At 38.8% G+C, this 12,610-nt stretch overlaps 1 protein-coding gene across 1 annotated transcript in view; it reads right to left on the minus strand.

Moving 5' to 3' along the window:
- The window catches only part of LOC146458658 (uncharacterized), a 199,860-nt gene that overhangs the window by 155,709 nt on the left and 31,541 nt on the right, over nucleotides 1-12,610 (minus strand). The window contains exons 10-16 of the mRNA XM_085090500.1: nucleotides 6,578-6,623; nucleotides 5,737-5,914; nucleotides 4,449-4,795; nucleotides 3,527-3,762; nucleotides 2,262-2,554; nucleotides 1,320-1,655; nucleotides 483-642 (exon numbers count right to left, since the gene is read on the minus strand). Of these exons, the coding sequence (XP_084946626.1) occupies nucleotides 483-642; nucleotides 1,320-1,655; nucleotides 2,262-2,554; nucleotides 3,527-3,762; nucleotides 4,449-4,795; nucleotides 5,737-5,914; nucleotides 6,578-6,623 (1,596 nt within the window). The remainder of the gene's footprint in view (nucleotides 1-482; nucleotides 643-1,319; nucleotides 1,656-2,261; nucleotides 2,555-3,526; nucleotides 3,763-4,448; nucleotides 4,796-5,736; nucleotides 5,915-6,577; nucleotides 6,624-12,610) is intronic.

The following is a 12,610-nucleotide window of genomic DNA, read 5'->3' on the forward strand; positions in this document are numbered from 1 at the left end:
TGGTGTTTCGTCCAGCGAAACATTTAAGTTTGCTCATGAAGTGCTAGTCCACTACTGCGTCGAAACATCCGGGGACTTTTTGCGTACGCCGGTGGTAAATTGATAAGCTCGTCAGAGAGAACGGCACGAAACAATAAAGAAAATGGTCGCAAAACGCTTACCTGCGCCTATATTTTGCTGTCTCGCAGGTACAAGTAGACATTAGAAGCCTAATGATTCATGGGATCATTGATTATAATAATAATAATAATAATAATAATAATAATAATAATAATAATAATAATAGTAATAGCCGTTTATTCACAAATCCAAGTGAAAAGGAGATAAATGAGGTTTTCCCTTTCTAGTTTACAACTGTTTAAAATACTTAACATAAAATATATAGCACATCACACATCACGATGTAGATGTATTCTTCAACTGAAATAAAAAACAAACACTAAGTCAGTTAAAACGTAAAAACAAACATAAAAAAAACTTACCTGACGGTCAACATTTAGAGGAGACAATTTAAGTTGCAACTTGCTCAACAAATTATTTCCCATGGGTTCCCGAGTGCTGCGAAATTCCACCTTACAATACTGTTTGTCGTCAATCACTCGAACCGTTAGTTGAACCCTGTGTCGATTATCGCGTTGAAACCTGTTTGTAAAACAGTGAAGTATTTAAAGGGGAACCAAAAATGTTTGTCTGTCAACAGAAACATAAAATTATTGTCTAGTTTTGTTAAAAATTATCCCTCTAGTGCACTAGTGCAATAAAGCTGTCGGGTTGGTACCTCTGGCCAGAGACAGAGTAGGTCGGAATTGATTAAAACTTGAGGAATGTTAGGCTAACGTTTTTCAAGTTCTCGCATTTTTATTTTCAAAATGCGCTAGAACAGATCACAAGTTGTTCTTTTGAAGAATTGAGTTGATCCCTGGCTTTCCTCTTGTTGTTCTCAAATTTTTTGTAGCTATGTGAAGGTCTCATTTCACCATTTTTAACCAAACAGGTCAAAAACGTCACAAGATTTCATTTTTAATTAGTGCAAAGACGTCGTAAACAGAAGCGATTCGTTATGTGAATCGTGACTTCTTACACTCCTCCTTCCCCCACCCCCCCCCCCCCCCCCACCCCTCTTCAAACAACGAGCCCTTCGCATGTAGCCAGGTGGTTGATTCAATGAAGGATAGTTATTCTTTTGGGACCCTGAACAAAAACAGAGTATATGTAAGATAATTGACACCTTCTAATTCCATTTATTTATCTTAATAATAAACGAGATCCTTAAATTAAACTCAACCTACTGGTTTCTCTATTCAATCACTTACGCTTACCTCAGATAAAAATCATCCATTTCCTTTATATCAACTGGGCTGATTCCTCCTGATACAAACACAAATGCCTTATCACGCCCTGGAATCATCTTTGTCTTAGAGCTAACATCGCATGATATGATGCCTTCCTTTTCATGTTCTTGTTTTTCTGCGTCTCTGAGGTGAGCGGGGCAACAAATGAGGTGCAAAATATCTTGAGAATGAAGACGTTCTGATGGACGAAAGTAAGCAAAGAAGTTCGCGTCTCTTGGCTGATTCCAAATGATGCTCGATAAATAACTAACGATCACAGAATCACTGAAGCCCTTTTTGCACCAATCAAGAACAAAAGTATATCTGGAAAAGGTAAAGATAAGAACAAGGTCAGCCAAAATAACCTATTACGTCCTGAAATAACAAAATTAAATAATTAAATGATGACTTCGGTTCATTTAGCCCTGTTTCAACGCCCAAGTTTCTAAGTATTAAGGAAAAGGAAAACTACCATCTGCATACCACGAACTCTACTTCAAGCAACTGAACACATTTAATCAGAAATACGGCCTTGTGCCGGTGTTTCAATATTTGCTCTTATGGAGAATTTTTAAGCGAACTGTTGCAGAACCATTGTATGGCCTACTGCTACAATTACTGCTAACGTTTTAGATAGCCTTTCATTTAATCCGCTACATACTCTACGAGTTAGCATCTGCCGGACTGGCATAACAAACCGAGAACGTTCGACTACTCTGATCTTACTGCTTGAAAAGTCGATCTAAACTTTTTCTCCTGGTAAAGGAACGGTGCAGAAACAAAGTCCGAAAAGCTTTACGAATATCACAAAGTGGGACTTCAAATGTCAGACTTAAAATGTTTCCGTTTAATATAACTACGAACAAATATGGCTACTGTATCCTCATTTCCATTTATTCAAAAATTGAATAGCATGACTCCTTTACATACCCAGAGAAGCGTTTGATTTGGAACTTAACAAACGCCCCATCAAAACTTGCAGGAGGGTCAAGATCGCCAGTGATTTCAAACCATTTTTTACTTTCTCCATCACTACTCAAAAACAGCACCCTGACGCGGCATACTAAAGGATCAGGAATTCCCTCCTGTTCACCGCGAAGAGAAACTGGCAGCTGAATTTCGGCGTCCTTTAAAAACTCGACGCTTTGGGGGCAGTCAATTCGCAGTATAGGTCCAGCAAACACATTCATTCCTTCCCATTCCTCACTCGGAACTTCTTGCACCTGAAGAATTACAAGAGGAGAACAAAAGCTATGTCAGCAGAGACCTTCTCAGGTTGTCATTCAATCGAAAACCTGAGTATAGCCCTTAAAAAGAACAGAAAACCGAAACTTGAAAAAAGATCACCAGTCATTCCTTTAAACCTCTCACGCACACAATCATAAGCACAGGGCTTTCACAACCAGATATAAGATGTACTTTCAAAACTGACGCAAGCAAGCGCAAGAAAGAGGCTCGATACAAACTGTATAAAACACAAGCGCAACCACAAAGATCAAATTGTGCAAGCGTGTTGACGTTTCTAGTGTTTGTATGGACTCTTATTCTTGCGTCCTAAGTGAAAATTACGTTTAAGCACAATAGTAAGATGACACACGCAGGTGATGATCACCTGTGCATGATTACAGTCCAGTTTAACAGAAGCTGTTTCTTTGTTCATGCTGCGCTACAAAGTCATCCCGGTTTACAGTGGGTGAAACATCTCAGTATCCGCCCTGGGTGAAGTAACGAGGCAAACTTTGGCAGCGCAAGCAGAAAGAGAAAAAGATTTCCATTTGTTCTGCCTTATGCCTGCGTCCCACCAATTTAGTCAGTTTACACACAGGTTCCTTAAACTTGTACTACCTTGTTCTTATGCTTACGCTCGCAGCGAGATATACCAGTCCTTAACATAATCAAGTGAGGATGCGTTACGGATGAACACTTGTAACCTGGATTGGTTGAGCCAGCACTCGTAAGAAAAGGTTATTTACCTCACGTGAAGACCATGCCGTAATAATGGTCACCACACAAACGTACATCTAAGATTTTAAAGACGCCACTGAACTGTAAAGACAGGTCTTGCATTCTTACTTAGTTTCTTCAAGGTCCCACGAGTTACTGGCCCCAAATGGAACTTCTGATCGTTTATTCTGCGGACAAGGTCTCAATCGACTGAGCTTAAACAAGACCGAGGCTCACAACACCATACCTACCTTTAGTTGTACGGGAATCTTTGCTTTAGGTGGAACAGCTTTCTTAGGGACCGTAATAGTGACACCTGGAAAATAAGGATGGCTGAAGGTATCGCCAGTAGGTGTGATAGTGTAAGTGGGAGACACCCTGAGACGACAAACCACCGCGTATGTGGAGCACTCAGTTATGTCTGCTTGTACGACAGGAAAGCAAAAGTCTGGAATGTCTTTTGGAGAAGGGTAGTCATCCTCAATGTCTGTATCAATGAGTGAGATAAGAGGGGAAAAACGATTTAACTTAACATAAGGACATGACGAGGAGAGCTTGTAAAATAGTTTCCTGGGATTTACCCGGCGGAGAACGAAGATCAAACGCGGTAAGGCACGAAAAGGAAGGCAGGGATTAAGATTGCTTTAATCGCGACTAACTTCATAACTCGGCAGAGAAACATCCTCCCTTGTTTTGGTCACACTACTTTTCCACCCACGAGTTGCCTACTCATTAACAAAGATACAGGCAATTAACTTATAACTGAAATATCTTTTTAGTCCAGCAAAAGCTGATTTCTCAGGAAGCGTTTATGAGGAGAGCCTATGTTACTGTTTGTATGTTCTCTCTGATATGAATGAACATAAAAAAATCAAAGATAAACAGTGTTTACCCCTATTAATCAATTCTTTTTCCAGTTTGATCAATTTATCGTAAATCCTTCTTTTGTTGTAAAAATGTGATTCCGTCCCATTTATCTTTTCAGAAGACCACGTTAAGTTGTTTACTTTAAACTGTTTATTAATAAAAAGATTGATTTGAAAGGGCAATCATACACATTTAGCTCCATAATTTTAAATTTTGTTGTTAACGAGGTCACTAAATTGGAAAGGGCACCTCTAGTCTTTTAGTGTTGGCCTAAACTGTTATGACAGGTGAAAAACGTTCTCCTACCAGATAATCGCCGAATGTTCTCACTTCCATCTACTTCTTCCCATTCATTGCTTTCCTTGTCGTTAAGTCTTTTGATCACCAGTTCATACCCCTGTAGGTCTGGGGCACTATGTGAAAGAACCAACTTCACCTCAGAGTTGAATTCCAAAGTTTCGTTAGTGTTTGTGGATATCTCAATCACGCTGCTGACAACGGCTTCATGCTCCTGGAGGGGAGGGGAACAAGCACTACATTTCCATCTGTTGACCACTATCAAGGTGGGCTCAGACACAGCATCAGGGGGAAACGTAAGGTGGACAGCCCCTAGTTTGAGGTCCCAGAGAGCACCTTCACTTGTTACTCTTCCTCTAAAATACAAGTTACAAAAGAGGCATATTATAAGCCGTGTTTATGAGCCAAGAGAGCATGAACAACTTGAAACCTCGTCATGATTTCACAGTCATGAGTCATGTATTTAATGTTTTTTCCTGTTTTAAACAACTATAGCGTTAACGTATACCCTATGAAAATGCGACCTACATTAGAGCCATACCGGAAAGCTGGTTTCTGCATGCATTGAGATGTTTTGCTTACCCTGAAGTTTAAATGGGGAGCAGTAAAATAAACGCTAGTGATAGCTTCCTATCAGTAGGAGAAATAATCACTCCCGCATTCTAAATGATGCTGAAACCACAGCCAGTTCATATATAAGTGTAGTTCGTTCGAATGGTTTACTCACTCGTGTAGTCTTGTTTTATCTGAGTCTTCTTTAACCGGGACTTGCTACGTCCCCAGCTGAAGTTCAGCAAGTTGTTGCTGCGGATCTTGCTCTTTACCCATCCGGTACAGGCGAGTTTAAAAGTTCGGTTGTTGTCTTATTATGCAATTAGACAGCTTTGTTTGTTCTTGAGCTATGGTTACAACTGACACGTTTTGAACAATCTTTAAAGACGTTTGAGTTGGGAATTCTAACAGGTGAAATGATACCGCACTCGCCATGTTCAACACCTTGTCTTATTTCAGTCTCACTTCAGATGATTGCGTCATTGGTCATTGGATCTATACCTGAAGAAATTAGATCAGTAGCCGACGCCAACACAAGAGCAAAAGCAAGAGACGTATTCCCTGGTGCTGTGGATTATGCTACTCTATTGATTGCATGGCTCGGTTGGATGGGTGAGATCACAGATGGTATCCTATACCTGTCTTTCTACGTGAATGTTACATTTTATCCCTCAGTTGTAATAACTAGTACGTTTTCTCGTATTCGAGGTCGCAATATTTGGGAGAAATAAATCAGCTTACTTACCCTCTGAGAAGGTCCTTTTCCTGTATTGTTTCTTCACTGTCTTCTGACTCTACTTCTATCTCTTCTTCTGTTACGTCATCATTCCCCTCTGAATCTCCTGCAATCTCTGCTTTCCTCTCGGAGCCTTGGCTTTCAGAAGGCAACTGTTTGGCCAGAGACATTTGTTCTTCGTCAGAGGCTGTAGAGATTTTTAATAGAATAAACAGGCATGAAAAATGTATTCAACGTTTTCCACTGGGCCATTTCCGAGTTGATTTGAACCTCATTATAAAACCGAGGCTAAGTGCAAAGTTTTTGTCATGAAAAGTAGTTTTCATTCATGTTATATGCAAACAAAACTAATTCTCATATAAAAAGTTTTCCACTTAGCTTCGCTTTCATAGTGAGGTTCACTGAAACTCGGAAATGGTTTTCATCCAAACAAGAATATAAATTGTAGATGCACATTTAACCATGGTAATTATTTCAACAATGAAAAAAAATCATCAAGGTATAAGAATACGTGTAATCCTAAACAGGCGCGTATTTGTCCTATTTCAATGAGTTGTTTCACGCAGTCATAGCCAGAAGATCTGTAAAACCAAGCATACACTCTCAGTACTATAATTTCTAAATCAAGTCCAGTATGGCAAATAATTGACCAAGAGAGTGATTGGAGTAACCAAGAATTTTAGCCCTTATAACAGGCCAACCCTAAACATTCGTAGACTTAAGGAGCTAAGTGTGATCCACTTGACAACACAACACAAGACTGGCCTTTTAGTTAAATTACTATCAAGACAACCAGGTTCGCCAAACCTTAATCGACCGCTATGGGTCTAAAAACAGCAAAGTTTCTCACCTTTTACGCTCAATTTGGTTTGGGTTGGTTTTCCATCTTTTAAAGCCTGAAAAAGAAATATAACTATCATGTTTCCTTACAAAAACAAAAGGAAAAAACACGAATATTGTGTCAGTTGAGTTTCTTTCCTAATAAAAGAGCCAAAGTGATTCTAAATGCATAATCATTAGACCCTTATGTTCTCAAGTATACTAGTTTTGGATTACTTTGGAAAAAATCTGTATTCGAAGTAGGCGTAACAGTAGGTTTTGTTGTCACAAAGTTTAGAAGAAATTCAACGTGGTGATTGGGCTTATTTGGGGTTGGGCTAAGTTCTTTGATGGATTTCTTAAACATTCTCCATAACAACGCATGAGTAACTAAATATATTTGTCAGTCCACTCAATGTGTAATATAATTCAATTTACATTTTAATTATCACAAATTAAAGCAGAATAAAATTGAAATATTAAAGTAGTGTGAAGCAACAATCCCATGCACTTGAAATATGAATGCCGTCCTTCGAAAAAGCGTCAGATTTTTTTTTCTGGAGGACCTTTGATCAAGAGACGGGGCGCTAAAAAACGTCCTTCGGATCAAGTCCCTGGGTTTTCAAATTTTTCCAATGAAGCTTGTCTACAGTTTTCTTCACTCAGAAAGCGAAGTCTAACGCTAGAACTCAGAATTCAATAATCGATAGTTAGTTTTCAATAAAAGACCTATCAAATGAGTAAGGTTGTCTTGTCTATGAACAACTGAAGCCCCTAAATGTTACGAAAGTTAACAAAACGTACACCATGTACATGTGCCTCCAGTGGTGCTACTCGTTTTACTAACCGTACTAAGTTTACCATTACAAGGCTCACCTGGAATTCCTTCTGATAAAGCCTCCTTTTTGGGTAGTCTCCAACAGATGAGGCAAGGTCTTTGATCTTTTTTAGATGGCTTCTCTTTTCATGTGGTTTCATCTCGTGACCTCTCAGTTCCCAGATTTTCTCGTAAAGAGTTAACGCTTCTTTTTCATATTTCCCGAGGGATTTATCTCTCTTAAGTTCTTGGCATAGCATGAGGATGCCCTCAATTGTTTTCACGCTAGCGTCTATCGTTTCTTTCGTCTCACTGATGCCTTTCTTTTCTTCCCACTGAACTTGCCAAGTACTCAAGAGATTCTGTCGAAATTCTGGAATGCTTCCCTTCTCTCCCAGATCTAAAAACAACTCTTCCACCTGGCATTTCAATGTTAGTTTATCATGTTTCTTCTCTTTGTCACCAATGAAGTCTTCCCTGACAAGCATTGCTTGGTATAGCTTCAACTTCTTCCTTTTGAGTTTTGTAAGTTTTTCGTGCTGGTTAAGTGAAGCAGAGAAGTCCTGTATCTTGTCCAAGAATTCCTTTCTCTTTTTAAACATTTCATTCAATTTTTTATTGTCTGTTTCCTGGTCAAGATCGTTCAAAAAATCCTCCTCCGAAGCATCTTGCAATCCATCGTAGAACCTCAGTGCTTCTTCTTTGTACTTGTCCCTTGCATCTCTGTTTTCCTCCTCATCACCAAGAAGCTCCAGTATTTCATCAATGATATTTTTATTGTAATCTGTGAAGTTAAACTGAGAAGGAGTTGTTTCTTCTTTCCAGAACCGTTGGCAAAAGTCCAAAGCATCGCGCTTAAATTTGTCTTTCTCCTCACCTTCTCCTAAATAGTAAATGACGACATCAATAATATTTCTCCAAACCTTACTGTGGTTTCCCGGCTTGAGATGTACAGACTCCATTTTCCATGCTTTGAGAAACAGCTTTAAGGCTTCGTCAGAATTTTTCAAGTTTGCTTGAATGACTCCAAGTTGAAAAATGCTTTGCACTGTATCTGGGTGGTTTCCAAGTTGTTTTTCTCTGATTTTGTAAGCCCTCTCTGCTGGTTCAATAGCTGCTTCAAACTTCCGTTGATAACTATAAACATTCGACAGATTCCTACAGAAAACTGCTTCATCCTTGGATCCTGACATTTGAAGATCTTTCAAAAGTTCAAGTGCAGCTACATACCATTTCTCGGCCTCATCGTACTGTTGTTGTGCTTCGAACACAGTGCCAATTTGATTTTTGTACACTGGCATGTCATAGTGATGCTCGGAACCCTTTGACAGTTCCTTTCGCATGTTCAGTGCTTTTGTGTAGAACTCAAGAGCTTTCTGTGGTTTGGCAAGGCCATAATAGCAGTTTCCCATAGCATTGTAACATCTAGCAAGATTGGTGTCAAGCTTTAACAGGTTTTCTGTAAGTGCTAACGATGACCACAGGCTTTCTAGTGCTTTCTTATAATCATGCTTTTCACAATAGATTTCCCCCTCAACATACAAGAAAAGTCCTTGAGTCACCTTGAAAGATTTCGTATTTTGATCTTGAACTTGTTTCAATGAGTACTCTGCCTGATGTAATACTTCAAAAGCTTTATGAGTGCCACCAACACCTAACACCTGAAGAGCTTCCCAACATCTAAAATATGCTCGCGACAATGAACCTGTGTAGAAATGACAACAAGCAAACTTATGGAACTGAAAAAATCAGCCCTTTCTTTACACTGGGGGAAGGGGAGCTAGGAAAGACTCACTTGCCAGCGTGTAAGCCCTTAGAGAGTAAATGTCTATTAACAAAAGTGAACATTTTTCACATGCGAGTACCTGAAGGCATTTGCAAGCCAAAGTATTAAAAATGTTATCGCCGGATTAAACATTACCTCTGGCGAAAAGAGACTGTTGACAATCACTCATTAAAGGATTAGAAAGTTTTTTTAACAGGTTAAATTGTTACTATGGTAACCTATTTTGTGATGAAAATTACCTTGACTTGTTTATCAATTTTTTTATACAATTGTTGTCGTATCAACTGATACACAGTGGTAGTATTGATCCATCACAGTTTACATATACTGGCAAGTGCTGGAGTGTAAAACACTCATTGTTACAAAGCTTCTCAAACATATTTCGCCAAGCCTAAAAGTGGAGCTGCACAATTCATATTTTTAATAAACATTTATAGAAGTCTACTTATTGTATGAACGTAATAACCTTATGAGTTCCTCATCAATTCTGCAGTTATACATTTTAATGCATATGCAGCTAACTTCTCATCAACAATAACACTGTGATACAGAGGGCAAAATTACTGAATGGTGATTTGTTGTAACAGAGGGCAGTTGTTGGTTTGCTTGCGCCTTCGGTGAGTGTTTTGCTGACTATTCTACGAAGTTCCTTGATAGTTTTAAGAACATTTTCCCTCTGTGTTATAAAAGCGGAATTTAAATGGACTCCAAATGATATTTTCTCTTTCTCTTTTTCTTTTTAGTTTTTAAGATGATCGAGGCGAACCGGTTTGTGAACAGTCAATGCGCGCTACCGGCACTGTCACAGTCTAATAAATTTTGCTTATCACTAAGGACGTACGTTATAAACGGGAGGGAAAATGGATAGACTAACCAAAAAACAGACTTCAAATGTATCCTTGAGTAATAAATGAAAAAAACTGTGATAATTCCTAGCAATCAGTACAGAAATAAACTAAACAACGATCTTTGAAAAATTCCCAAAAACAAGCAAATGAATGTTTTGCGTAAGCTTTGTTTGGATGAAAATGGAACCACACTTTAATTTTATATTCGCTTTTAACGTTCTTTGAAAAGACTTTCAGTTAATCTTTGCCGTTATATCCCACTGTTTTAAGTATTTTTGTTTGTTCTCCGTCAGGATCAGGAAATAAATGCTAAAATTAGAAATATATGCGAGAAAAACTTGTCAGTGGTCATGCCAAGGATACAATGTTGGGAGACGTTAGTTTGACTGACTACTTTGGCTCAGAATCAAATATCTTTAAATGAGGCAAAATGGGATGAGATAACAAAATAAAACTCCAAGGGAAATAAACCAACAAGGACCGAAAAATGAACTCAAAAGTCTGCTCTGAAGTTAAACAAGTTGCAGTGTTAACACTACAAGGAAAAAAATATCTTGCAAACCAGCAAAGTTTTGTCAACAAAATCACATGAATGTACTCGCCTCTTTGGAGAATAACAAGTCCTTTTATTCGATTGCTGACTTTTTCGTTCGTTTGCAACGTAAAGTTTCACTTCAAAAGAAAAAACGCAACGTTTGATCGCGCCAGATTGGAGTAAAATAATTTCTCTCCAAGATTCGGCCGCTGTTTATGAAGTGCCGCCGCTAAGAGCTGCTAAAAGAGTTGATTTGTTTCTCCCGCCGCGAGTCGCATTGCTCTTTCTCCCGCTGTTTGACGTCAAATTGGACGACGTCAGAAAATAAAACTCCAAGGAAAATAATCAACATGGACCAAAAAATTGAGCTCAAAAGACTGCTCTAGAGTTAGCAATAAGCTTGTATTTAGCTTAAGCTTAAGTTACACGGCGTGTCAAAACTGCAAGAAAACAATATCGTGCAAACCAGCAAACTAGCAAAGTTCTGTCAACAAAATTGCATGAATATACTCGCCTGTTTAGTCGTACACGTCGTCTTAAATTTTTTTTTTCTTAAACTCAGTTGGCGATGCAATTTCCCACCAAACAAACGCGGCCGTTAGCGCAGTTGGACATGCATGCATTTTTCCGCTGAAAAAAACCTGGTTTGCAGCATAGGGTTCGGGTGTCTCATTTCACAATGGCTTACATAGAGGGGCGGAAGGACGTACGGACGTGCGTACGCCGGACGGACAGTGACGTCATAACTAACATTTTTCCTATTCATGGGTTTACTAAAATCTTTTATCAATGGGGCTTCGCGCGCGCGACTTCGGCGCGCGGAGCTCCGCTATAATATAAAGAGAATCTTTAGTAGTACAAGCAAATTTCATTTAAGATAAAGGTTCCTTTGAAACCGAATAAGGCAGTGACTAGTCTTTAGAATCATTAATTTTAACAATAAATTATTGTTTCCAATTATTCATTCATGTATCTATCTGCGTTCTTAACAAATTGATTTGTATTAATAATTTTTATGTCCATAATAGCACTTGACTTGCTATTGGAAGCCAGAGAGGACCATGTCATTCTGCGATCATCGTATGTACCTGGTGGGATGATTACTTTCAAGGATTCATTACTTAAAAAATGCATTGGAAATATCTTAAAATTGTCAGCTTATCACTGATTAATTTATAGCATTAGATAAATGATAAAAACCTCATTACCTGATTGTGTATCTTCTTCACACATTTCTGCCCAGGAATGAAACAACTCTAATTGTTTTTCATTTGACAACATAGCACTGAAGAGGGATTCAATCAAGGCAATCTCATGGAATTCAGCATGTACATTAAAGAACTCTGGCTGCAAAGATATTTCAATGGCAAACTCATAGTTTTGCCTGTCACTTGAAAACAGATTGAATGCTTCAACATATTTAGACTCTATCAATCCGGCGATTGTTTTCATCTCTGACATAAAGTGGTCATAAAATCGCTTCTTTGCTCTGGTATACGATTCAGTGAATTTTGCATCATTCTTAATACTGTCAGCATACTTTCTCAGCAGTGGATGAATGTCATACGTCGACTCCTCTCCTTCTCGATTGTCTACAGAGATTATCTCACTGGTTACCAGGCCCTCAAGTTGTGCTACAGCTTCTGGCTGGCTGATATCAAGAATGTTTGCTGCTGTGGAAGCAGTAAAGGGGCCACAAAACAGAGAAATTGACACAGCTGCTGCTTTCAGGCTGTCAGATGGCAGGGTATTGAACATTTCTTCAATCACAGATGCCTGCCCTTCATCAACACCTTCTCCTTGAAAATCAAATGGCTTTTCTTCAGCATGTTCCTCTGATCTGGACTGCAATGTAGTGTCAGTTTTCTCTTTTGAATTCATAAGTTTTTCAAGTTCATCCACCAGATCACTGGGAGCTTTTCTTCCCTGCTTCAAAATAGCTGCCACACCTTTGAGTAGCAGTGGTTTTCCTTTGCATCCTGAGAGTAGCTTCTCCTTCTGCTGAGCACTAAGAACCGACGTCACCTTGGGAAGCAAGATTTTCTCAGAAAAAGAATCTTTCAAAGACTCCAGTTTAT

The sequence above is a fragment of the Pavona decussata genome, unplaced genomic scaffold (genome assembly GCF_977016875.1).
Source record: "Pavona decussata unplaced genomic scaffold, jaPavDecu1.1 SCAFFOLD_232, whole genome shotgun sequence".
Classification (NCBI taxonomy): domain Eukaryota; kingdom Metazoa; phylum Cnidaria; class Anthozoa; order Scleractinia; family Agariciidae; genus Pavona; species Pavona decussata.